At 46.2% G+C, this 26,814-nt stretch overlaps 3 protein-coding genes across 3 annotated transcripts in view; all 3 read left to right on the forward strand.

Annotated features, from left to right (window-relative positions):
• The window catches only part of LOC115546668 (helicase ARIP4), a gene marked incomplete at its 5' end in the record, with an annotated part of 15,211 nt that extends 9,895 nt beyond the window's left edge, over positions 1-5,316 (forward strand). Inside the window, 4 exon segments of the mRNA XM_030360306.1 lie at positions 103-299; positions 677-766; positions 976-1,065; positions 1,230-5,316. Coding sequence (XP_030216166.1) covers positions 103-299; positions 677-766; positions 976-1,065; positions 1,230-2,335 — 1,483 coding nt within the window.
• A 1,284-nt stretch (positions 5,317-6,600) lies between these two features.
• tmem115 (transmembrane protein 115) lies at positions 6,601-13,499 on the forward strand. The gene is made up of 3 exons (XM_030339980.1): positions 6,601-7,920; positions 9,194-9,558; positions 11,718-13,499. The coding sequence occupies exons 1-3, from the start codon at positions 7,429-7,431 to the stop codon at positions 12,025-12,027; spliced, it is 1,167 nt and encodes a 388-aa protein (XP_030195840.1). The 5' UTR covers positions 6,601-7,428; the 3' UTR covers positions 12,028-13,499.
• Positions 13,500-15,169: 1,670 nt separating this feature from the next.
• On the forward strand, positions 15,170-25,533 carry rhoab (ras homolog gene family, member Ab). The gene is made up of 5 exons (XM_030340105.1): positions 15,170-15,352; positions 20,589-20,746; positions 21,515-21,635; positions 23,165-23,295; positions 23,548-25,533. Exons 2-5 carry the CDS (start codon positions 20,591-20,593, stop codon positions 23,719-23,721), a joined length of 582 nt encoding a protein of 193 aa, XP_030195965.1. The 5' UTR covers positions 15,170-15,352; positions 20,589-20,590; the 3' UTR covers positions 23,722-25,533.
• The last annotated feature ends 1,281 nt before the right edge of the window (positions 25,534-26,814 follow it).

Here is a 26,814-nt window from a genome sequence, read left to right on the forward strand (position 1 = left end):
CACCAAATCAAAAACTGTGGGGAGAAAATAATAAATGTGCACATGAAATTGAAGTAGTTAGTGGAGTAGTGCGTCATCTGACTCCCCCCACTCCCTGCCCAGGCGCCCCCCGCCCCGCATGGAGGAGAAACCCGTGGCTAACGTGCAGACGGTCCAGTCGACTCCAACTCCCACAATGCCTTGCCAGGCGCCGGCTGACACCACAGCCAGCGACCCGTCTGAGGGCAGCCTGGGGGGCTTCCCCATCAACTACCTACACAAGGCCGGGGTGTTTGTGCAGAAGATCGTCACCACCACTGGTAGGTTGTTCTTGGCTGAAACACTGTTTGCACCCGTCTACCCCAACCTGTGGTCGACAAGGGTACTGCAGGTGGTCAGTTTGAAATGTACAATACAAATATTTAAAAAAAAAAAGTTTTTGGTGAGTGTAATATTTTTATAGTTATTCTTTCCGATGACACAGAAGCTTTTCTGTAAATTGTGGCGCTTGTGTCAAAGTCATGCCGTTCCAACCTGTTAGCTTATGAAGTGGCCTGCGGAAGGGCTTATCAAGACAATAGTCTTGATAAGTGGTCTGCCTAAAGGAGGAGGTTGGTGGTAAGGAACTGGTTAGTACGCTTAGTTCTAGGGATCAGTTCAGTACATCTTCTCATACGATTGCTCTGTTTTCTTTTAGACATTGTCATTCCTGGAACCAACAGCTCTGCAAATGTCCAGGCTCGGATCGGTGCCGGGGAGAGCATTCACGTGATCAGGGGCACCAAAGGTTAGCCTTGGACATCTGAAACATGTTTTTAAATATTAATTAAAAAGAAAAGTAAGATTGACTCAAATCTAAGCAGGTAACTTAAGAAAATAAAATACTGATACAGAGTGGCTGCTGGTCATTTGATTGCAAGGATACAAAAATATGCAACAAAATGATAGTGTATTTCTTGACACAAGCAAACGTTCTTCACTCTGTCCCATTGTCAGGTGCATACATCCGTACCGGCGATGGTCGCATCTATGCCATCAGGGCTGCCAACAAGCTCAAGGGCGCTGAAGACCTCTCTACATCCCAAGGTAAAGGTAGATCTTTGAAATGGAGAGGTTCAGAGATCATGTGGTCACGCCCTAGAATAAGATCACTGCAAACTGGAGACCTGGTGGCCTGGTGTGCTGTAGCCAGGAGGACTTTATAAAAACTCAAAATTCTTATAATGTTTCTCTACTTGTATTTTGCTCAGATGCCCGAAAGCCAGCAGAAGAAGTATCGAACAATGGCGGTAATGTGGAAGTCCCCCCGGTCTCGCCCGACGGCCAGGATATCATCAGTGAGCTGCAGCGCTACGCGGTTGGCCCAGGGCTCCGTGCTAACGAACCAGCTGTAGGCACCACAGGCCCCCAGGAGATGGCGCCAGACTCTGTCTCGTCCACTAGCACCAACCTTGCTAGCGCCAAAGAAGCTAAAACCAACGACAACAATGGCGTCCTTGCCACGACCAAGGTTAGCATGCTTAACCATCACTCGAATGCCTCCTTGGCTAATGCACAGCCTAGCATGGATGCCTTTACGGGTCAAGACCTCAGAACAAGCAGCAAACGCAAGACCACAACCCCGCCGCTGGATAAGCGAGCCAGCCAGCTGCCCGTCCCAGACAAGCATTCTTCAGCCTCGCTGGCTCCCCAAGGTTTCCCTGTCTCAGGAGGCTATGGGATCCCTCCACTAAGCCTCAACCCAACCATGCTAAGTGGGTCCATGGGCCACCCGTTCCTCATGGGGACAAACTCCCCCTTTCCCCCTCCCTACTTTCAGCATCTCCTCGGACAAATGGGGGAACCCTGCATGATGTACCCTGAGAAGTTTGGTTCAGGCAGTGCCGGGACAGTGCCGTGTTCCTCTGCCTTATCCACTCCCTGCTCTGACAGCGTCTTCTGCACCTCATCGTCAGTGTCCTCTTCGCCGTCAGTGGAGATGGACACTTCTAGTGTAAGCGCCTTGCCTCCGTTCATGATGAACCCCAGCGTGGCTGGCATGGCGGGGCTGCTCCCTCCAGGCTACCCCTTGTCCTACACCCAGTCCCTGGCCAGCCTTTACCCAGGAGCGATGCACCCCGATGGGCTCCCCGGCTCAGCTGCCACCCCTGGCCCGGCCGGATCCAGCTTTCTCTCCAAGTACCCTCCCGGCAGTGCCTCAAGCTCTTCCTCATCTTCCCCGTCCCCCTCCTCTCCCTCCGCCCATTTCAGCAGCCGTCGGGGCACAGTGCTGGTTAAGAATGGCGGGAATCTTAGTGCCACGGGTAGCTCCGAAGACGATGATGATAATGATGTCATCGAGGTGATTGGACAGTGACATGTGTCACGTGACATTGGTCTTTAAACATTTTGCGGTTGATTTGAAGCCCTTATAAAATAGGAGGGAACTTCCTATATGCTTTTAGCAAGGCATCACGGGGTTGGCAGCTGAAATTGCTCCTTCACAAGGAGAATGACAGCTGCTCTTCGAGGGCTGTGAACTAAAAATGACTATCTGGCCACAATGCTGATTATCACAACAAAAGGAAAATCGAAACCTGAAGATGGAATGGATCACTGCAGAGATGGAAAAATCGGGACACACTATCACTGGACTGACTACGGAGTGTTGGCCTGTAGTGCCCATAAATGGCCACTAGATGTGCTGCTAAGCTTAGAAGTATCTGAGTCTATGAAGACAGTAGTGCTGATGGTGCGGTAAATGACTCTATAAGATAACTGATGTAATGATTTGTTAAAAAACCTTTAACAGTTCTGTGGTTAGCCTGTAGTTATGTCCGTTTAGTGGTGATATATCTATAACACATGGTGTCATGGTTTTGTTTGGTGACCGTCAAGTGTAGATTCTCAGTATTTCTTTGACCTTAACGCAGTTTGAAAAAACGAAGTACATTTTGAATGGCATTCGATTGCATATATGAATGCACTGCCACGACAGGCATATTGTTGTGTTATTTGTGGGCAGAGGGTGGCCAAGATGTTTAGCGACAACCGTTAAAAGGGCTTTGTGCTAAGCTAAGGGTTCCATGTAGCCTTCCTTAAAACTCTTCAATTACGAATGTAAACCTATTTAATCGCCTTTAAGCCCGGTCTTTTAAAACACACCCTCTATTATGGCGTCAGACGTTGCAAAGATCCGATTATTTTTCGTTTCCCTTTATTTTGTATATTTATAAAATCTTTTTTTACAATTTATTTTTCAAAAAAAAGTAAATGTTATTGCCGAATGATGATTACGAAAGCCAGGTCACCGTGAAGTCGGACGGAGTATCTGTGCGGCTACGTCCTTTATAGCAGAGGCATCAGCCAACAAAACAATGCCTTGACCTCTGCCTCGATCATTCTGAATGTCAACTGTGAGGATGTGGAGGCCTGGGGAGACACATAGTGAGGCCCAATCCCATTTCTACCCCTTACCCCTTCCCCTTTCCCCTCCCCCTTGTTTTGAAGGGGTAGAAAAAGGATTGGGCCTAAATCTCACCCGTGATTTTGCTGTAGCCAGCACCGATAATGATGCATAACACACGGAAGCCTCAAGTCATCAATTCATACCCCAAATAAATCCAGAATTTGCATCCCTTCACCCAAACATGCTCTATGTGACAGTGTGGCATGTTTTTAATGTTCTAAAGCGAGAAAAAGATACTTGTGTGTTACTGTACATCATCTACTCATTCAGGTATCTGTTAATAGTCAAGTGTAGTCAGTCTGTGCGTTTTGTTTTGTTTTTCTTGTTTTGTACTTTTTGATTTCCTTGCTCATCTCATCATTTGTGAAAATCAAACCAAAATTGTTATATTCAAGGAAGTAGTCATACCGAAAAAAAACTAAATTCATCTGAATGCGCCTAAGAAGATGCATGTAACTCTGCAGACCAAGTAACCATTTTATTAACAGAATACAGGCGCCAACCATCTCTGATCACAGGGGAGCTAAAGAAGTCGCTTGTAAATATATATATTTTTTAATTAGGTCACGTATGTGACTTATTAGTCACGCATGTATGTATTCCTGTGCACCTTCATGTTATACTGTTTACGCTGCATTATGTATATGTTTTATGTTGTAGAGTGGGTTATGGTGGCAGTTGTGATGTTACTGGGAGTAAGTAGAGGTACAAGCATATCTAGTTACTACAACGGTGAACTTACTTGGGGAAAACTGCAAGAACCCTGGTTCATTATGGGTCCTCCCCCATGCCCCATACATCTGTTTCTTTTTCCTGAAAGCGTAAATATGTTGGTGCAGAAAAACGAAACATTTCCTGTTTTCCTTCTCTTTATTTCATTTAGAGTTCATGAGATATGTACTGAAATGTGAGTTTACCTTTTTTCCCCAATGTCTGAATTTACCAAATGTATTTATTTGTGGCAGTCTTGCTGTATCATGATTAGTGCATATTTATTCATTCGTTTTTTTGTATTTTTGTACTTTGTTTCTCGTCTTTGCTATTGCTGCGGGTGATGCTTTGGATATTTCTCGTTGGCGTTATTTGCATGTGTGACAAGCTCGCGGACCTACCCTTTTCTCAAAACCTCAGATAACAGAATGTAAACTCATTCACTCATTAGCATCTTTAACGTTTGACAGTTAAATATAACCTTCTTTGAACATGTGGGTTGGGTGCCATTTAGATTCTTATTAATCTGGTGAGGGTAGTGAAATTTTATTATGCCGGATGACAGAATAACACTGCTATTAGTATCATAATCTTTTGTCTTCACAGATTTTCTTCCATTCTGATATAAGCAAGGGAAAATTTACTCTGACTGGGTATGTTAAAGCAAAAAAGATTTATCAACAACTTACAAGAATACTCTTTCACTCATCAACTGCATGTGAACAAATTAAATATCATCACGGCAAACAAACTTGCTTAATAAACCGAAACTTAAGATCATCCTGTTATGATTTCCGTATTAAATTTCCCTGTCTCTCCCTGAATGTGGGCCTTATTCTCTTTGCTGAAGGATAAAGCTCCAGCCTACTCAACTAAATACGATACACATGGAGGTTTCTCAGTGAGAGGAACCACTGTGTGGTTGCCAGCTCAGTGGTTACGGAACCAACAACACGTTATTTTTCTCACAGCTTTTTACTTGAATTTTACGTATTTATTTATATTAATCCGTTCAGCGGAGGAAACTACTGCAGCTGTCTTAATTCCATTTTAAGATGGGGATGGTAGAAGTCGCTCTGTGTGAAGGCTGCTATAGCATGTTCATGATCAGTCGAGATATGGATGTGTATGACATCGAATAGGTTTTGTAAATAAAAGGAAATATGTTCTGAATTATACTGGTACTGGTATTTTGAGTTGTAGTAGCTTACATCTGCAAATGTTAGACAAAACAAACACACACAAGCACACACAGATAAAAGTGCTTTTTGAAATGAAGTTGGAAATATGTTGTATTTTCCATAAACCTGGGCATGTTTTTCATCAGCATGTTCTGTATGACAAAAATAGCCCAAGGTCAATATTTTCCAATTTCTGGCCATGGAAAAAAAAAACATGTTTGGATTCAGATTAAGACAACACAGGCACACACACAACTTTTACTACATCAGACTGTTGAGAGTTGCGTGCCTATCAGTACAAGTTTTAGCAAAGCTTAACATTTAAAGCATGTTGTAAGCTATTTTTGACTTCCATATCGTTCACATTCATGACCCATCTTGGTGGACTTGGTCTGGTCCAAAGATTGTAGATATGTCCCATATCAATTATTCACATTATGTGTTGATCTAGAATCAGGATAATCCTTTAGGTTTGAGATTCTCCAACTAGAGATTAAGAGAGGCTATTGAACGGTTAGAAACCTCCTTAGAAAATGAAGTGAGTTCTAAATATACGTATCTATGAACTTGTAGTCCCTGAATTAATTTCAGGGACTGGAAAGGCCCGCCCACATTCCGGGGGCCTTTCCACATTTCTGAACATTGCAAGGGGATGTAGAATGTCAACTTTTACAAAAAAGGGCAATATTAGAAGCTCTACACATTTTACATAAATTTGAACGTTCACAACAGCCTACTGTAATAGTGTAGTACCATAGCATGCAATTTGATGCAATATGTTTGTTTGAATGTGATGTGTCTATCTGATACCTCTATCATGTTGATGTTGTGTTGTTCTGCAATGTTGTCGGGTCAAAGGTTATTTGTCTATTTTCTGAATCACATGTTATGTAAATTAAGTTTGAAATAATCGTGGTTGCAATAAAATCGGCATGTCTGAGAAGAAATTTGTGTGCGAGATTTGAAATCATATTTTTTCGACATGGGATTGGGATGAGAGTCTAGTAGACCTCTCTAACAAATTTGCCTGTAACGATGACTTTTTTAAGTGTTAAACACCATCAATGGTTCATACACCTAATAAACACAAACGTTGAAAATCATATGAATAAACAAACCAAGCCAAAAATGGGGAAATCCTTGTTATTCCATAACAATTTATTATATCCATATTAATATTATTAAATGTTCTGATATTTTATACACGAGTGACATCAACGGGACGTGGTGCTAAAACTACGTTTCCCAGCATGCACAGGTGCAGACAGCCCTGCGTGACTCGACGGGGTTTGGCCACCTGATTGTTGATGACGGTGGCAGATAGCGCAATTGAGTTTGTGTTCAGCGGCGTGCGATTTCTCAAACAGTGCCACAGGAGAAGATATGAACAATTTTGGATTCCCGCGATCGCCTATAAAAAAAACAAGAATCTCGACAACGTAAACGCGATCTGTTGACGAGATACCAATTCGTCGTATGATGACTGTAAGGATTTCCCGAGACGCTGATACATTGTTTTGAAGGCCTGTTGCTAGCTTCTGGAAACCCTCGGGCTCCGCCGGTGGACTTCGGGCCGAGATAACGCCACAGGATTACTTGAGTATCGGTCATTTACTTTGGTCGATGATCAGTGGCGTTATAAACTAAAAAGCCAAAGCAACACTGAACCCATTCTACCACTGCATGTCAGCGGGCTCCTGTGTTGACAGCTACCAGAAGCTAGCTAGCTAGCTGTCAGCGCTAGCCAGACACTGTCCACTGGGAGTTGGTGGATTTGTTTAGCTTTGAATGTCCGGGTTTGCCTTTTAAGTCTAGACCTGTGATTAATTCTCACTTTAGTGAACTTGTAGCTAGTAGCACCAGACAGCTGTCAACTTAGCGTTGAGTTATGCTCAATAGCTCATCTCTTTAGAATGCCAAACCCTGGCTAAACTGGAGAGAGACAAAGTAAGATCATCTACAAGACCGTGAGGCTAATGAAGTCCAAAAGGGGAAATTTTACTTTGATGCCGTCATTAGCACCACGTCATAGTGTTTCACCTCTGACATACAAAAGACTACTCCTCTGCTTTTTCTGAAACAAGCTCCGATCAACCCAACACACACACAATGAATCGCTACCTGCCCGTAGCGCGACAACACTTCCTGGGCGCCTTGGCCAGCACCAGCGTGGTGGTGAAATCCATCAGTGCGGTGGTGCTCCTCCTCTACCTGCTGTCATGGGCTGTGGACACCCCGTACGCCCTTGGCGTGACCCCGGGATACCTCTTCCCTCCTAACTTCTGGGTCTGGACCCTTGCGACCCACGGGGTTGTGGAGGTGCACATATGGGGCGTGGCGGCCAGCATAGGCACCGTCATGGCCTGCGGGCGCCTGCTGGAGCCACTGTGGGGCGCGCTGGAGCTCCTGATCTTCTTCGCCGTGGTCAATGTCTCGGCCGGCGTGCTGGCCGGACTCTCGTACCTCCTCACCTACGTGGCGACCTTTGACCTGGGCTTCCTGTTTGCGGTGCGCGTCCACGGGGCAGCGGCCTTCCTGGGAGGGGTGCTGGTGGCACTGAAGCAGACGATGGGCGACACCACCGTTCTCCGGGTGCCACAGGTGAGTTGCCGTGGCAACCGTGAGGATGGAGCCCAATAGAGCGAGATGGTTTTTCCTTCTGACTTATCTGTCTGGTCGGGGCCTTTGTTAAAACTATTCACATTGTTGCTGTTATTACAAGATAGTGCAGTTGGTAGTGTTTGTACTACCAACGTCCTGAACAGGCGATTGTGGCCAAGCTCCAGAGACTGACCGTGGGTCAAAAGGGAGGTGAAACCTTCCATTATTTGGCTAATGGTCACTCTCTCTCTCAGTGTCCACTCAGGTGTATTAGGAAGGTCAGCTTACCACTTGGCACAGTCCAACTGGTAGCTTAGTAGGTTGTTATGTCAATCATCCATTCAGTTGCGTCCAAGTACATTCGAGACTACATTTTTCACCATCAACAATGGAGCACTGTGTGAAAAACCTCAACACTGGTTTCACAAACCGGATGAACAAACTCTCATATGATTTCCTAACATACCTAGTTGTCCCCGCTGTGTTTTGAACAGGCCTTCCAGTTTCACACAAGCCTTATGGGGAGATAACGTCTGTGTGGACCAGACCACAAATTGCGTGTCGTCACGTGTGTAGTGAAAATGCAAATAAATCACTTGATTAACCAATCCAAATAAAAGTTAAGGGCTCTGTCAGGCTATTGCGCAGACATGATCTTGTAAGTCAAGTTATCACAAAGCTGAACTCTATGGCTTCTTTCAGAGCACACTACATTGTTTTGCGGAGCACATTCCACATAGTAAAAGCCTCAGGAAAAGCGGGTGGAAGACTTATTATGAAGTAATCCGAGCTATTCTAATGTCTCCCCCGCCCCTCCCCCCTTCTTATCAATGCTGGAATGTCATTTGACGACATTGTAAATCTGTTATCAAGGGCAAAATGTGAAGAAGTGAGTGAGGTAAAAGTGCAGCTACATCGACCCTGTTGTCTCTTGGGTCCATCTGGGTTCTAAACAATAGCTTTGCGGGGGGGGGGGGGGGGGGGGGGGGGGGGGTTGGGACTTCAGTTCCCTCCACCTTGCTTGTGTTAAAGGTGTCATATTATACCACCAGCTGTGAGTGTGATTAGCCGTTACAAGCGGACACGCCCTCTTGTGATGTCAGCAGAGGCAGTAACGGCTAATCTTACTCACACCTGGTGGTATAACATCATGTCACCTCTTGAAAACCAAGATGGCCGCAAAGTGAATAAGGCACATCGTGGATCACTAATGGATCATGAATGTTTTATTTCTATACACATGCATTATTTCATATCTCCCCCCCCCCTCCAGGTGAGGCTGAAGGCGGCCCCGGCCCTGGCCCTCCTCCTGCTGGCCATGCTGCGTCTCTCGGGGCTGCTGGAGGACGCCGCGCCGCTGGCCGCCTACGGCTACGGCGCCCTGTCGGGCTGGGTCTACCTGCGCTTCTACCAGCGCCACAGCCGCGGCCGGGGGGACATGTCAGACCACTTTGCCTTCGCCAGCTTCTTCCCCGAGGTGCTGCAGCCGGCGGTGGGGCTGCTGGCCGGCCTGGTGCACGCCATGCTGGTCAAGGCCCGGGTGTGCCGCAAGATGGTGAAGCGCTACGACGTGGGCGCGCCCTCCTCCATCACCATCAGCCTGCCGGGCACGGACCCCCAGGACGCCGAGAGGAGACGGTGAGTGAGTGGGTGGGTGGAGGGGGGTGGCTGAGCGGGAGAGAGGGATAGAGTGAGTGAGAGGGGGCGCCCCCGGGGGCTCACCTGATAGGGCGCGTACCATATGGGCTCAGGCCTGAACGCCGCGACCCGGGTTTGAATCCTGCCCGTCATTGGCTGCATGTCCCCCCCCTCTATGTACGCTCCTCCCGATCACACTCTATGGAAAAGGAACAATTTCCAAAAAAATCCTGAGGGAGAGAAAGCGTCAGTTTGAGAGGGAGGGAGTAAAGGAGAAAGTATTAATTATTTTAAGGGTGAGAGTTGGGTAGAGGGTGAGAGTGAGGGACTAGTGAGAGAACGATTGAGGAGGTAAGTGCAATGGGAGGGGGAGTGTGGGATTGAGTGTTTATGGAGGGAGGGAGATGGTTTGAGAGGGAGGGAGAAAGGGAGTATGTGAAAGAGAAAGGGAGAGGGTGAGGGAGAGTGTGAGGGAGAGTGTATCGGATAGATAGATGGAAAGATGCAGTGTTGTCCCACAAGTAGTAGTTGCTATATTAACTTGTTTAGGGTAGTAAACTTGACTCTCAAACCCGGTCATGTCTTTTTTGAGGGTTTTATACAGTAGTTTTCATTATGTTTTTTAGTGTGTGTGTGTGTGTGTGTGTGTGTGTGTGTGTGTGTGTGTGTGTGTGTGTGTGTGTGTGTGTGTGTGTGTGTGTGTGTGTGTGTGTGTGTGTGTGTGTGTGTGTGTGTGTGTGTGTGTGTGTTAAAGTATACGCATTTGTTATTCAACCAAAGTGGTTATCGCATGTATGTTGTTATTATAAGCCCCAATGAAGACCTTTGCATTTCTGCAAGGTATAGTTACTAAGAACCCACAGAATTTAAGAGTGTAAGTGATAACGTGCAACTTATGTTTAAATCCGACAACCGTGGGCAACATTTTGTGTAAATACACACGCGTCAATCAAATCCATGGCTTGACCAAATAATGGTTTAGCTTGTACAGTTGTTTTCCAAAGGAGGTGTATATCCTTAATGGTGTGTACCTAAGTGGCTTCTTAGTTATGAGTGTGTGTTTGTGGTTAGTGAGGTTGTCAGTCCTCTCCTCTCGTTCATCCATTGTTAAGCAAACAACAATTATAGGCGGACTTACAGTTCTCTCTCTCACTCTGTATCCGCCTCACACATACTCTCTCGCTCTCTCACTCCAGACCCCACATCCATTAATTAATTGGGGATGTAAGCCTATTAGTGACTTAACTCTGCCACGCGTTGGTCTTGATCTTGATTCGTTGAGACCCTCTAAGCGCAATGTTTGTAAAACGTTTTCTTGGTTGCAGTAATATAATCTTCTAAAACTTAACACAACCAAGCACACAACCCAATCCAGAGTAGGAAATACAGGTTGGTCTGAATTGCGGCGTAACCGTCAGCCATCCAGATCTCCCACAGGGAGGAAGTCTTCTCTCCCCCTTCCTTATTGGCTGTGGGCTTGTCTACCATCTGACTCTGGTCTTTGTTACCCCATGGGAGCTGAAACAAAAGTCCAGAGATTGTTTGCCTCTATGCCAGCTGGCGCACCTCTACCCTCCCATTACCATGGCATTAGGAGGGATCTCGGGATTATGCAGTAGAGGTGCCTGTCCTAACTGGCCCGGGGCAGAACCTATCTGCCCCGGGAGAGGTAATTGCTTTGACTCAGGTTGCTGGTGAGGGGCCTGCAGGGTTTTGTATGACCTCAGGGGGCCTTGTGGCAAGAGGTTTTGTTCCATGATGAGATCCATCTGACATTTGCTTCTCTCACTCTCTGTCTCTGTGTCTCTCTCACTCTCTGTCTCTGTGTGTGTCTCTCTCTCTCGCTCTCGCTCTCGCTCTCTCTGTGTGTGTCTCTCTCTCTCTCTCTCTCTCTCTCTCTCGCTCTCTCTCTGTGTCTCTCTCTCGCTCTCTCTGTGTGTCTCTCTCTCTCTCTCTCTCTCTCTGTGTCTCGCTCTCGCTCTCTCTGTGTGTCTCTCTCTCTCTCTCTCTCTCTCTCTCTCTGTGTCTCTCTCTCGCTCTCTCTGTGTGTCTCTCTTTCGCTCTCTGTGTGTGTCTCTCTCTCGCTCTCTCCCCGTGGCTCTCTCTCCGTGTCTCTCTCTCTCTCTCCCCGTGTCTCTCTGTCTCCCCCCCCCTTACAGACAGCTGGCGCTGAAGGCCCTGAACGAGCGTCTGAAGCGCGTGGAGGACCAGTCCGCCTGGCCCAGCATGGACGACGAGGAGGACGAGGAGGACGACGAGGTCCGCACGGACACCCAGCCGCTCCTGGGCGGCGGAGGTCGGGAGCCCTCCTCCGCCGCCACCAAGCCGGGGCTAGGGGGAGGAGGAGGAGCCGGCGGGAGCCTGTCCTCCTCCTCCTCCACCTCCCTCGCGGGGGCGGCGTCCCAGGCCGGCGTCCAGCACCCAGAGTCCAGCATCATTAGCTTCGAGGACGCACACTCAAGATCTTAACCGTACACACACACACACACAAACACACACACAACGGCGCCCTCGAACGGGCTCGCTAGAGCTTTTGAAGAGGATATTTATACGATTTGACGACAGACGATGACTGAACACTAGTAACCACCTATTGGAAACACGCCCCTGTCTGTGACTCGTTCACCTGCACGCGGGGGGGTCACACACGCAAGCACATGCATACATGCACACACACTAGCGCAGACCCGAGTGCTCCTACCTAACCGCTATGGCTATGGATGCCATCCCAGTGAGCTTGAGACACTGTTTACTTGTGTGTGGCGACTCGGATGGGCGGGGGAGGGTCGATGTGTTTTCCGGCTCACCGTCCTGTATGCTATCACAGACCCTTCTGCAATCTCCCAGTCCCTGCGTACGGCCCCGAACCAACCAGAAGACGTATGCAAGATCTCTTCTTTCTCTCCAATTTTTTCAAATAAATGACTAAATGGTTAGACAGCATTTATTTTTTTCATTGAGTTTTTTCCCCCCCAGTGCCAGCCAATAAGAGACTCTGAATTTCAGATTCCCCAGCTGTAAACAAAACATGTGTTTTAATAACCAGCTCTCGTCCTCGCTAACTGAGTCATGCAGCTGCAGTAAGGCATTTGGGTTTGGTTTGCGAAAGTGTGGACGGCGTGCTACGTTTAGAGAAAACAATCCTTAAATTAAACGGATCAGGCATCCGATGTGAACCAGAAGCCTGGAGACACAAAACCAGGCATCGGACTACTACAGGCCAGCAGCTTGCGTGTATTGGCTGTGGTCTGTTGTCTGGGTCTTACCCAAAGATTTCGAGTGGTGGAAAAGAAACTCTGGACTGGATCCCATCCGCCAGGACTGGATTGATCCCTGCTTTTTTTGTCGATCAACGGTTAAGCGTCTGCCTAAATATCTCACTATCTCCATTTTGTTTTAGGTGATCTTTCAACACTTCTTTTTTCTTCTCACTCTAAAGCTTAATATAAAATATGTAACACACAAAGCAACTTTCTGTTCACCGCAGGTGTACAGACCGATGTGCACCAATGATCTTATTGAAATATTATTTTCCCAGGACTGATTGATACTGTATTGTTTTCGTTTTTTTCGTCCCCGTTTCTGTCCGTGCTCGACTGTATTTCCCACTAGTGATAAGATGCACGGTCTCTTCATGATGACAGTGAAGAAAGCCCACAGCTCCTGTGAGCTCTGGGGAAAACCAATTCATCTTTAGACTGACGGAATCACTTGTTTTGTGTTTCTTTTGAAGGAAATGTAGAAGCACAGATTCCACCGAGCGCAGCCTGTGCAGTGTGTAGCACATCCACTACTATAATTCAGATGTTCAACCCACAGAAATAATCCGATGTGGTTTTGTGTTCATGTGTACACAAATATAATACTGTTCTGGGTGTTTTTTATTTTGTAAATTCCTGGTGCGAAAATAAATATGTGCAAAGATGTCGCTCCTACACCTCCGTCAAAGTCCTGTCGGCTCTCTTGAACGTGCACGCCTCTCTTCCCTCTGAAGTAACCTTAACGCTGCGTGCGAAGGGTGTTGGCGGTTTGTTGGTACAGGAAGAGAGTGGTGGTGTTGGGTTAATTCAGTCTTTATTTGTATTGAATTGTTTTCCGTTCCTGAAATGTATTCTATGCCCGAGACGCGCTGCTAATCTCTCGGTGGAAGAGGATGATGATGAAGGTGATGATGGAGATGGAGGAGAGAACCCCGCCGTCTCTCGGCCAAGAAGTTCGTGGTTGTCGTCTCTTAGGTACGAACGTGAACGCAGGGTAACCCTGCGTTCACACCAAAAGATGCAAAAAGTTGACGCGCGTCGTGATCCCATTCAAAGTGAATGTAGAGACGCGTTGCTGCTTTGCTGCCGAGAAAACGGGCAGCAAAACTTGATTTGCGGCGCGTCAAAATCTGATTTGCGGCGCGGCATGCCCGTGCCCGCTGCCGGGCACGGGCGAAGGGCGCGTTCACGTATTTTGTGGCGCGTCAAATGCTGCTCGAGTTGAAATATTTCAACTTTTGACGCGCGTCAAAAGTTTGACGCGCGTCAAAACTTGATTTGACGCGCCGCAAAACTTGATTTGACGCGCCGCAAAACTCAGGCGTCAACGCGTTCGGGCAGCAAATGCATCTTTTGGTGTGAACGCAGGGTTACGCTAGCGGTCCAATGAAAGGAAACCCGGGCAGCAAGTCGATGTTGTCGACTGCGTTGTTGAACAAATGGATTATTTTTAAACTTGAGATGGCTTCCCCCCGAGTTTCTATCCAATGTTGTTTAGGATGTCGCCAATCAATAAAATTTATATGAAAAATCCATGGATGAGGAATTGTTGTGTTTTCGCTGAACACGCGATGAATAATATTAAACTTAGCAAAAGTTAGGAAACTGGTTTTTGGAAACAACATGGCATCCCCCAAAGAGGTACCCAAATAAGTAGGCCTATGAGTATTTCATAAATATGAAAACCGGTACAATGAAGTGCAATGTTTGTATATCGTAAACATTATACAAGGAAGGTGCGGTTGAATGCGCTTTCTTATCTTTATGGAAATGGTCATGTTGGCGTAATTGTTTTATTACTGGTGTAGTACTAGAAATGACCGCCAGGGGGAGTAGTAGGTCCGGGAAAATCAGCGTAGTTGTCTGCGCGCAAATAATTTCTCAAAAAAAGAAAAATATATATATAATATATATCATGAATTTGGGTCAAATATGTCAACTTTAATAAAGGAAACCTTTTGCTTGAAATATATAAAGCATGTCTTGAATGGCTCTACTAGGCCTATTATTAATGCAGAACCCACATTGCACGTATTGTATATAAATTACACTTTGTCTATTTAGATTTGGTTCTTGATAGGCTATTAGACCACCCTGCTGATGGAAAAGATGCAAGGTATTGTGTCACTCTTTTATTTTTATTTGACCATTCAAAGACAATATGTCATGTAACGGTTCTAGTAACATTTGTTTTCCAATTACAATGCAACCTCTGGTTCGTCCTTTGAAAACACCCTTGAATGACACTTACCTCGTAAAAAATAGACGATGTGTTGGGCTCAAATGTACTCTCAAAAGCACATCTCCACACATGATTAGGCCAACAGTGAACAAGTCGCTTCACTCGGCGTGCCCGCGCAGGTGTGGCTCATGCTCGTCCCCGACACCCCTCCCCCCTCCACTACATACCCTTGCTGCGCGCACCCGTGTTGTAGTTCATTGTATCGGTTGGAGGCTCGAGGAGTTGCGACTAGAGTGATCGGCAGAGCGACCCAACGCTGGAATACCGGACTCCTTGCCCTAAAAGACTTCAGGTAAACTACTGTTCAAATATTTCACTCGGGGATCGAAAACAATAGCTGTGTCTACCAATGACTGGTTTATGGGTGGAATTGGGGAATCAGTGTAAAGTTGTCCACGTCGCTGAACGGTGGAATGCTAGCGATGCTAAGCGCTAACGCGATAAGCCAGTCAAGTTGGCCCAGTCCGACGTCGGCTCCAGCGCCGCTTCCGCACTCTGTGCGACCGTGGGCTCGCTGCTGCCGCGGTGAAGACTCAAGTGTTGTGCTGTGAATACATCGCTTCGTTTCGCCAAATCTTAACCGGTTGGTTAGTGTTCATAAAGAGGTCTCTAGGATTTGTGAAGCGAAAGCAAAAGTTATGTTTTGCTAAATTGAAGCGGATCTATTTCGAAGAGCCAACGTTACTAAACCATAACGTTTTTCAACACTAACGCCTCTTATTACGCCTTCCCCGACTAATCTTCCAAAACAGTGTTGTCAGTATATAATTGGCCTATTGTTGGAAAGCATTGCGTTAACCATTGTAAGTGACAGAATAAACTCAACATAGCCTGCCTTTTTTTTTTTTATAGAGGAATAATCATTTCCAAAGTTTCAATAACGGAAAAGCAAGAATTGTGAAATTTATTTTTCCTATAAGTCTCATATTGAACTTGGGCGGTTTGAAATTTGGCCCTCGCTTCTTCTAACAGTACTGTACATTATGTGCCGCTCGGCTTGTTTAGTTTGGATCGGGGCCACCCACCCTTTCTTCCACTGCGGACACACTAGCCATCTGTTGCCGATGTGATGACGCCATCTTTCTGGTGTGACCCACCCAGTAGCTAGGTGGTTAAAAGTCTCTCACCAAACAGTGGAGGCTCAGATGAGGGAGAACATCAAACTGGAAATGGTGTCTTGTGCTGCTTGAAAAGCCCCAGGCCACTTCCCATATATAGTGACGCTGACCAAGCAAAGCTATAAGTCATTGACCTGTTTTTGTATTTATTGTTTTTTATTAGCCATTTTGTTCATTTAGGCTGTTCATCATTTGTGATGAATAACTAGGTCATTGACATTTGGTTTGTGCTAAGGCCAACTTGAACTATGTGCTTTTGTGTCATTTACATTAAGGTGTATCTATAAAAACGTATGTGTTTGTTAAACATTGATAAGGTAGGAATTGATAAAGTACTTTCAGATGAAATCAGCATTAAATGAACCAAATATATCAAGTGTTCAACCACAGGAACGAAACGGATTGCATGCCTTTAATCGTGGTTGAACTGAATTTTGTAATTATCCAGATGCTCTACTGTGGGTTTAAGTGCTGAATGCCACACATAAGCATGTGTGTGTATAGTTAGTTACCCTACAAGATGAACCCTGACTCGCAAGCTGAAGTTGTGGTAGCAACGACGAATAAAAGAAAAATCACCTTTTGTAATTCAGACACAATCAGCTCATGCTCCACTCACGCCCAGGGCATAAATCAAATGCACCCATTGGCAAGGGCAATTGACAGGGAGATTGACAGAGCCATCATAGTGAGTGTCCTCTCCCATTGAAGGTCTTGTCTGCTTTGTTATTTCCGGCCTCCGGGCCATTGCCTTTATCAACCGATCACTCGCACTCTGCTCTGTCCAGATAAAGGCATCAAATCAGCACATTGACAAGATGGCTGCCTCCCCTTGACTTTTTTCTCTTCTCTCCCTAGTCCCATTCCATCATTCTTATCTTCATTCTATCTTAAATTCCTCATCATTTTCCTCTGCTCCCTATCTTGTTTGGTGCTCCATATTATCGTTTCTGATACACTGTCCCTCGTTCATCTCCGTAGTCCCCTACTCGTTCTAGTGGTTCTCTGCGTGTGTCTCTCGGCCACGGTTGGCTGTAAATTGATGTGCAGACCTCAACTGAGATTAATCAACTGTATAGGAAGGAATGGACTGTGCCATACTTGCGGCCCACCAGTACAACGGGGTATTTGCAGGGGTTAACAGAGATTTGCATAGGTGGCCTGGAATTCATTATCCACATGGATTAGGTCAGATCTGCTAGGGGCAAATCATAGGGGTGCATGCTATGCGTTCCTTTTGGGCAAATGTGCCAGATGCTCTCAAACTAAATGGATCTTGTCAAACGCAATGCAACACCGTGTCGTCCACAACTGGCCACGAATGTCATTGACATTGGATGTGTTCACCAACATCGCGACATGGACCACTTGGATCATTTCGTGGTCAGTACAGGTGTGTCAAATTTGACCTGACATCCCCATGCTCGACCGGTGGAATAATTAGCCCTCTAATAGCTCCACGGTCACAGACGCTAACTCACGTAGGCGTTGCGTAAAGCTGATGACGGCCTCACCCCACCACTGTTCTGAGGTTTAGCAGCGAGTGGTCAATGTTAATTTTCCACACTGACAAGGCTCTGAGATGTGGTATATCTGTGCGGTGGATGTTAATTTCCCAGCTTCCGCAAGGCAGACAATGAACGCCTTTACACGCTGCCGACAGGCTGCATTCAGAGCCAAAGCGTGGGTTTGTAACAAGGGAGCAACAAAAAGAAGGCTTTGAGTTTGGGCGCCGTTTCTTCCGGATGTGTGCAGGCGTCAGACATAAATTATTTTAAAATTGATTATTGTTCTGTTGAAATTGCAACGCCTGGTTTGCTGTGCAGTGATTCATTCCTTTTGGGACTGGCTCTGAACATCAGTGGTTGTGATGAAACTCAAAGAAAAAGCTCCAACCCCTCAGCCTCACAAGCGTGTCCTACAGTTTTGTGTACTGTTTATTCGCTAGGGACTGACGGAACGTATTCAGAGACGTTAAACCGGTTCTCGTCTGTGCGACAATCTCTTACGCATTTGCCGACATGTCCCTGAGCACTCGAGGGGGAAAACGCATTTGCATTCTTCTCATTCCGTCCTCAAACCTCCCTGGCTCAGGAGCCTGCTGGGTCACCAGCCTCATGTACTCTGTGTTGTAATGTGTTCTTACCCTGCCACGCTGGCATTCTGGGAATGCAAGTGCAGAGCCCCTCGTCTGTTTGGGCCCATCGGAGGTCACGGATCAATCTCCGCTCGGCTTACCGCGTCCAAGACTACATGGTCGTGAATCGTGTGTGTGTGTGTGTGTGTCTTTTGATTTGAATTAGTGCTAGTCGGATTTGGTGGCCATAGCAACGCACACGCCCGCGCAAACATGCACCCCTTACTTCTGCCGAATTGCTAAATCCAGAGATTATACAAATAACACTTTTGAGTACCACACCAATGTATGGCTATACGGAGCCTTTCCTGTTTCGGCCTCGGTTCTCCGCCATTTCTTGTTTGTTTTGTCTGAATGGCGTCCGTGCTAGAGCCTTTCCTCCGCCTGTTGAGGTTGGCTTTGATTTGTTGCCAGGCCAGAGTTTGTCAACACTTGATCTTTTGGGCTCGGGGGGGGGGGGGGGGTACGGTACGGCTATAAACTTAAGCCCTGTGGCCATCTCTTCAGGGTAGGGCTCTGCGATGAGACTTGCAAACCACCCCAGGTGTGTGTTCCTGCGCACAGGCAGTTCTCTAGAGCATGACACATCGCTCATGTCTAAACTGCACCCATTTCCCCCCCCCCCCCCCCCCCCCTCCTAGCCCCGTCCTTGGAGCTCACTGCCTGCTGGCATATGTTGAAGTCTTTGATATTCTCAAAGGCCTTAATCAATGCTGAAGCGTTCATCATTCATTGATACACATTTCGGCATTAGACATTTATCAAGTCAAATACCAAACGGCTACACTGGTGCTTTTCTCTGCATCAGATCATTATGAAGTAATTGCTTTAGGAATGCTTATCAGACAGGCTATTACGCCTCTGGTCATTTGTAATGGGCATTCGTCATTATTTTTCATCATCATTCTGATGTACTAAATGATTTGGACATTAATTGAAAATCTCATCCATCCATCTGGAAAATAATGAGAAACGTGACGTCTGTAGCCGTACTCTCAATAGCAGTACCAGTACATTAAACCAATTCCTCCTGTTGCAATACCATTGTCCCGCTACCGAGCTCAACCAATGAGGCAAAGCAATCGGCCCAGAATCGTTCTCGAGCTACAAGAGCACACACACAAACGTTCATCTTCCGAATGCTCATTTCTCCTTTCTCAGTCAGTTGAGCAACCTCCCTCTCACCCACATGAGCACGTCACCGGGCTGTAACTATTTACCACCGCACGGGGCTGAAGTCTCGCTGGAACATTCACATCAGTTTCTATTTCCGTGTGTTCCCAGTAACCGCGCATCAGAATAAGCTGCACAGAAACACAAGAGTCATCACCACAGAGACACCGTGAAATGGTTAGCTGGGCTGGCTGAGCGTCATTTCCACCCTCGTCCTTTTCAGCTATTCAAACCAACAAGACATTCTCGGGTACATTTTTCACCCATAATTTGTAACTTGGAGTACCACGACTGCAAATTGTTGTTTGTCTCTGACAATAACTCAAAACATCAACCTCCGTTGAGGTCTAAATCACGCCAACACGGTGCTAGCACACGGATTTCCTCGTCAAATCACGTGGTTTATCAGGGCACTAATGATCTGTTTAACTTCGAAATGCATGCCGTTATGCAAGATGGATCTGCCTCTGAATTTCACGCAGTCTTTAGACTGGCTCATCAAATGCGCTTTCTCTTTTGGGGAGGTGAACAGAAGGCTGTGCACGGGGGTAGTGTTATAGTGAATTCATTAATGACTCTCAATAATTAAACATAATAAGGCTTTCGATGTGCTCAGTGGCACGCAACCTCTCCTTACGGAATAATTGTTTTTAGCTATCCAAAACGCAGGGGGAATTAATTCTAGTTTAGTAAGAGTATTTTTTTTTATGGTCTTGAGTAGCCTTCAGCCATACATCATACATTCTGGAAGCATGAAGTAGTCAAGACTTTTCATGTTGTTGTCGGATATGACCTACAAAAGTGACCTAATGTTCCGTTACATCCTCATAGGCCTTCTGAGAAGCGGCACACTCAGTTTGGAAAGAAGTAACATCCACAACCCCCTTCCATTCATTTTGCCCCCCAGTTATTTCACCAGTCCATGTTTTTTTCCTTATGTTCTCTGGTAGTCACGTGACTTTGCTGTAATCACACTGTCCATTCCTGACCTTCCTGTCTCCTGCTGCTTCCACCCAACCGGTGGGCTGTGCCGGAGTCCTGTGTGGACGTCGTCGGTCATGCTCACCCTGCCCGCCTCTCTCCCTCTCTCCCCTCCACAGCCATGGCCGCCATCCGTAAGAAGCTGGTGATCGTGGGGGATGGAGCGTGCGGCAAGACCTGCCTGCTCATCGTCTTCAGTAAGGACCAGTTCCCCGAGGTCTACGTGCCCACCGTGTTCGAGAACTACGTGGCCGACATAGAGGTGGACAGCAAACAGGTGAGTCCGCCCTAGTAGTTGATGGCCAGTGTATTATTGAATTCTAAGTTCCTCGTCTGCCACAACTATGTTATGTTATGTCCTTAACTACGTAGCTACAGTCGGGTACAAAGAAACAAAGTCATGCTGGCATGTCATAGGTGTGTCATTATCAGAAGTAGTTATCTGCCCTGCCTGGAATGTAGTTTGGCCATGGGAGCGCTGTCAGAGCCGGCTGACTGGTTTAGCCCCTTTGGCAAAGATTAAAAGCGACCCGCTTAAAATTCTTGACATCGAAGCACTCAAATTGGTCGAAGACGGCAAGACCCCACCGTACGTGATAATCTGATAATAATCCGATATGTATCTTTCACTACATTACCCAAAAGTCATCGGTGATGTCGGCCCACAGGCCCCGACCTCTTTATGGATTAAATGGGGAATATGGGACATGCAGTTTTCTTGATGGGCCTGAGTGATTTCTGGGCTCCTGTGCAGCAGAGTATGTTCTGACGCCTCCTTCCTGTGGAGCGCCACTCCGAATGTCCTGGTTTCTGTTTCCGTCTTTAGCTTGCCGTCCCTCAGTGAGATAATGACCTCTGGTTTAATTCTGTCCTGCCCCATGTTGTGTGTGTGTGTGTGTGTGATGGAAGGCCAAGGTTTTCTATGGCAAGCTAGCCTAAATGTCCATTTTTAGATTGTGAGTGTGGTGCATTGGAAACGCTGTTAATCGTAATTCTTCGTCTTCTTCCTGTCTCTCCCTCTTTTGTCTTGCTGTGCGTCTGTCAGGTGGAGTTGGCTCTGTGGGATACAGCTGGACAGGAGGACTATGACCGGCTCAGGCCCCTGTCTTACCCAGATACAGATGTCATCCTGATGTGCTTCTCCATAGACAGCCCAGACAGTCTGGGTGAGTCCCCGACCCACCCACCCACCCACACTGCCTCTCTTTCCCCCGCTGTGCTCCTCAAACAAGGAGCTGAGCCCCATAGTTGGTGTGTTCTGGAAGTGGAACACTGCATTAACGGTTTCACCAGCTTTTGTGTATCGCTACAGTCGTGTGTTTCAATACAATTGTTAGCTTGGCGTTTTTCAACTGCCAGCTATTTGGGGCAAAGAACATTAAAAAAATCTTACTGAGGATGTTACTTTTCCAAACAAATAAAAGGCACAATCGTCCGACCAAAGATGTGTATTAAATATTGAACCCGGCATTCCCTCTGGTGCTGTTTCTCCCTGGAATATTTGCATGAGTCATGTGCATTTGAATCAAAGTCGTTTATTGTGCATGTGAGTTAAGGTCTGTGTCTTGTGCGAACACATCCGGTTTCATAAAGTATGACTTCAGCTCTTGAAAGAGGAACAGCATTGGGCACACCCACTCACATAACACTGCGCAGAATTGTATCAAATCTCCTTTCCCTGTCTAATATCACAGAATGATAAGAAAATGGGTAGGGATTCAGTTTAAACTAATTACTTTGTACATTATAAACACTGTCTGTACCTTATTAGAAGAGGAGATATTATTGTCACTTTGTGCTTAGTTTTTTACAGTTGGGTCATTTTTTGCAACATATGCCATTTGTAATCTCACGGAAATGTTTGTTCAGCCGTAAACCAGTAGATTCTCAGCTGACCAATCAGAAGACAGTGAAACCAATATACAGAAGGATCTCCTTATTTGGAAGCAGGCCTTCGTTATCGTTCTCTTACCTCAACCGAAGAGTAAATGGCAGCAAGCTAAATTGAACATTGTATAAATGGGTAACTATAGTCAAAGTTCAAGCGCAATAAATTGGCACAAATCAATCCAAAGCAACTGACATAGGTCTAATTTGTCATGGAGTAAATATACAGATTAAAGTGCTTTTGATTGAGGCTGGCTTATCTGGTAATATTGTCTTGGAGGACTCTTATCTTAATTGAATGCTTAATTGTACCCCTTAAACTAATTTAAGATGAATGTAATTGCTCTTCTATATCATGAAGTATTCATATCCTCCATGGCCTTAACCTGCTTCGAGTATCAAATATTGCACTGCATTAGTCTCACTCAGTTTCTATTGAATGGAATTTCATCTTTATAGTTTTCATCATCATTGGTTGGAAGGCTTTCCTTCCAAGAAGGATGTCCTTCCAACCCTAAGAATTGAGGTTGCCAATTATATTTACATGAAAAAATATTTACATAAAAAGTGCGATAAAACCTAGTTTTGTTAATGTAAATTGAACCAATTGGGATATTTGCACACTCTTAGTTGGTTGCAGATGGTTGCCGCAGAAATGCAACGTGATCACGCAGATTTTCAGGCGACGAGATTAAAAAAGTTGCGAGCCTATGCCAAATACTAGCGGTAGTGCTGCTCTTCACTTTGTCTGTCGCTGCGGTCCACTTGATTCTCCTGTAACCACCTCCCCCATCTCCCGCCCACACAGAGAACATCCCAGAGAAGTGGACCCCTGAGGTGAAGCACTTCTGCCCCAACGTTCCCATCATCCTCGTGGGAAACAAGAAGGACCTGCGCAACGACGACCACACCCGCCGGGAACTTGCCAAGATGAAACAGGTACACGGGGCCCAGGCTGTCCGGCTTGGCGATGTCTGGGGACAACGCTTCAGTGTTGCTATTAAAACCTATGATGTTGCAACCCAGAATTGATCAGAAATACAATTACAACTTTTTGAATTTTAGCACCCTCCTGGATCCTTCTGCATCCTCATCGTTGTGATCGTGTATTCTACAGCAACTGTAGGGAACACGATTAGTCAGTGGATGGCGATATAGGTTTCATATGACCCTGTATCTTTTGTCCAATAGGAGCCAGTCAAGCCAGAAGAGGGCCGGGACATGGCCAATAAGATCGCAGCGTTTGGCTACATGGAGTGCTCGGCCAAGACCAAGGACGGCGTGCGGGAGGTGTTCGAGATGGCCACCAGGGCGGCGCTGCAGGCGCGTCGCGGCAAGCAGAAGACCAAGTGTCTTCTGCTGTAGAAGTGGACTCGCCGCTGGACTCTTTGTCGACCCTGGGCTGGTGACGCGCAGCCAGGGCTCATGCGGGGACTTTGGGATGATGGGAGATGGACGTGGGTGGGTGGGTCTAAAGTGCTAAAAAAGTGACTTCCGCCGTAACATGGCTGACATATTGGACTTGGGGTTTGACCTGGGTTCCCCTGAGCACTTGGGGGGAGGGAGGGAGAGAGAGTGGGAGGTTGGGGATGGCTGTATAGACCTTGGACGGAGGGGGAGGGACGGAGCCACACTGCCAATGGGTACCCACTGTAAACCAGTAGTATATGTGTCCCTGGGCTACTGGCAGTTTAAATTCCTTCCAACCAGCCTCTTAAAGAGAGAAAGATAATTTTAGCTGTTCTGTTTTTAAGGTCACATCGAGTTAAGAAAGTCTATTAAAGCTGTGACGAAGGCAGAGAATGGGGTTTGGGGAATTCACTGCCCCTGGATTGGCAAGTAAACAAGTGTGGGTGGGAGGGGGAAAACAAGCATTTTCCACCCCTAAACTGCAGTACAACTGTGCTACCCTGCATGGTACAACCCGTTCCATATACGCTGTTGGCAGTCGGCTCCGCTCTCCTCTCCCTGTTCCACAAAGTTGACTGCTGGTGCTCCGCTCCACCGGGGGCACCTGACACGACGCTCTCCCCCCCCCCCCCCCCCCCCCCCCCCCCCCACCAACACCACTAGGAGGAAGAACCAGGACAGGAGACAAGCGTGTTTACATGTATGAGCATGATCACACACCATGACCTCATCAGCGACATCCGAGACCTGTGTTTTCCTTTTAAGGAACTACTTTGTCATTTTCTTTTTTTTAACTGGTTGTGGAGAAGGGAAAATGGATGATAGCTGGTTTTGCTATCCATTCAGTAATTATAATTTGTTAACGTCTAGGACATTTGCCACCTATCTATTGATCTATTATGATTGTACTTGGTTAGTTTACTCGTTGACTATACCAACCAACCTGCATTGGCACCCAGATGAAAATTTAATTTGATTGGCCCGTGTGACCCTTCAGGTTTCCCTCGTTGTAGACATCTGATTCCAAGCCTTGAATTGAGTCGAGTGTGATTCCTGTCTGGCTTTGCTGCCTGATCTGCGTACCAAATAAGCACACAGGCTTTACCGAAGCTATTCTCCTAGATGTGATTCATCAAAAATTTCCCCCGCCCTCCTTACCATCAGAACACCTGTGAGCCGTCTCCTTCTCCTGTTCTTCCTGCCTTTTGCCCAGGTGGAGGACAGTTCTAGAAACCTTCTCTTGTTTTTATGTTTCTTTAAAAAAAAAAAGATATATCTTTAATATGTTGTCTATCAGTATTTAAGATTGGGAGGTGGAAGACTGTGGACTGCTAATGTTTTCGCTTTGTTCTTGTTTTTAATTTTATTACTTTAGGCTTTTTTTTCATCTACATTAGGTTGTTGGACCCCATCAGTCATCCCTGCCAAATGCTGGTATTGGGCAGAAAGGATAAAGGCGGGCCACTGCTGCCTGTCTACAACTTGGTTAGGACCACAATTGCTGTATAGGATTTTATTTTGAACCCAAACTAGACGAATAAAGACAATAGGAAGAAAGCGTAAGTCTCCTTGTCGTGTACAAATTCCTTTTATGCTTTTATTGTATTTTTACTTTTTTTTGTGAAATGGAACAGGAAAAACAAAGCTGAATGCATAAGTCTGTAAATATACAATGTGGGTTTGTTCATACTAGACTACACACGCACAGGACTGGAAACTGTATTTGTAAACTAGGTTTGGTTTGTGTAATAAATTACTTTCTTGTAACACGTTTCCTTTGTGTTCGGGTTGTAGGGAGGGAGGGAGCGAGGGGCACCTGAGGGGGGAGTTACGATAGACTTTCATCAATCAATAGAGATCGATTCCCAGTGGAGGGCTTATGAAATGAAGTTGTGTAAAGTGTATTGGTTTATCATTCTTTGTCGAGACAGCATTGTATTCCACAGTTGGATGCATATGTAATCAAATGCAATGGCCATGAAACTAACTGACCACTCAAACCTTACGTATGCCAGTAGTACATGTAAATATTTAATAGAAATGTAAATGTTGGGTGTTTGTCTTGTTTTTATAATGCTAAAGGGCTTCGGCACCACTGCTGGATTACCTAATGTCCGAGGAAAAACAATAACGGGGGATGTGGAATAAAAGGAGGGCTTGACCTGTAAGTACCTGCCATTTTAATAAAAGAAAGATAGTTTAGAAAGCAGGTAGATGACAGCTGTCTCACATGTAATCATGATTCTTTAGGTGCAACTAACTTGTTACATCTCCATATAGGCCTGAGTGTGTTACTGATATACCACTCGAATTGTTATGGCATGCTGTGACATCCTCATTGCTGTGAACGAATATTTGTCCGCATTTCCAATAAAACACACAGTCCGCATAATCCACAAGACGGTACCGCATAGGTGCCATTGTCACACGAGTAGGCCTACTGCTTCTAAAAATACAAGCCATGCAGTATCACTGCTCGTTTCCATAGAATAGCGCTCTCCAGAACAGGCACATACTCATAACTCTTGTCACGCACACATTAATCATGTCATCCACACACTGTACGCCCAGAATACAAAAACCTGAAGACTTACAGTGGGCCGTAAGGGTATACGTGTGTTGATAGGGAAATGTCTGAGTACATACAGTAGTTTACATTGCTATTGTATTTCATATGGTAGCCTACATTTGAACCTCCATCAAGGCGTTGTTCTGTTAACACAGTACAGTTGGTTCTCTGTGTATGAGATAACAGAGTACAGAGGGCGGAGGAAGAGAAATACGACCAATATCACCCACGCCACCAGCCCCTGCATAAATACCAGTGTGTAGGGTGCTGAGGTGAGATGGAGTGCGTGGGATGTGCTGGAGGCTGGTGTGTGTGTGTGTGTGTGTGTGTGTGTGTGTGTGTGTGTGTGTGTGTGTGTGTGTGTGTGTGTGTGTGTGTGTGTGTGTGTGTGTGTGTGTGCGCGCGAGTGCATCCGCATTTGACTGGCTGCCACCAGCTACCAGTAAGGGTCAACAAGTTAGGTGGATCGGAAAAAACAT

Source organism: Gadus morhua, chromosome 1 (genome assembly GCF_902167405.1).
Source record: "Gadus morhua chromosome 1, gadMor3.0, whole genome shotgun sequence".
Lineage (NCBI taxonomy): Eukaryota > Metazoa > Chordata > Actinopteri > Gadiformes > Gadidae > Gadus > Gadus morhua.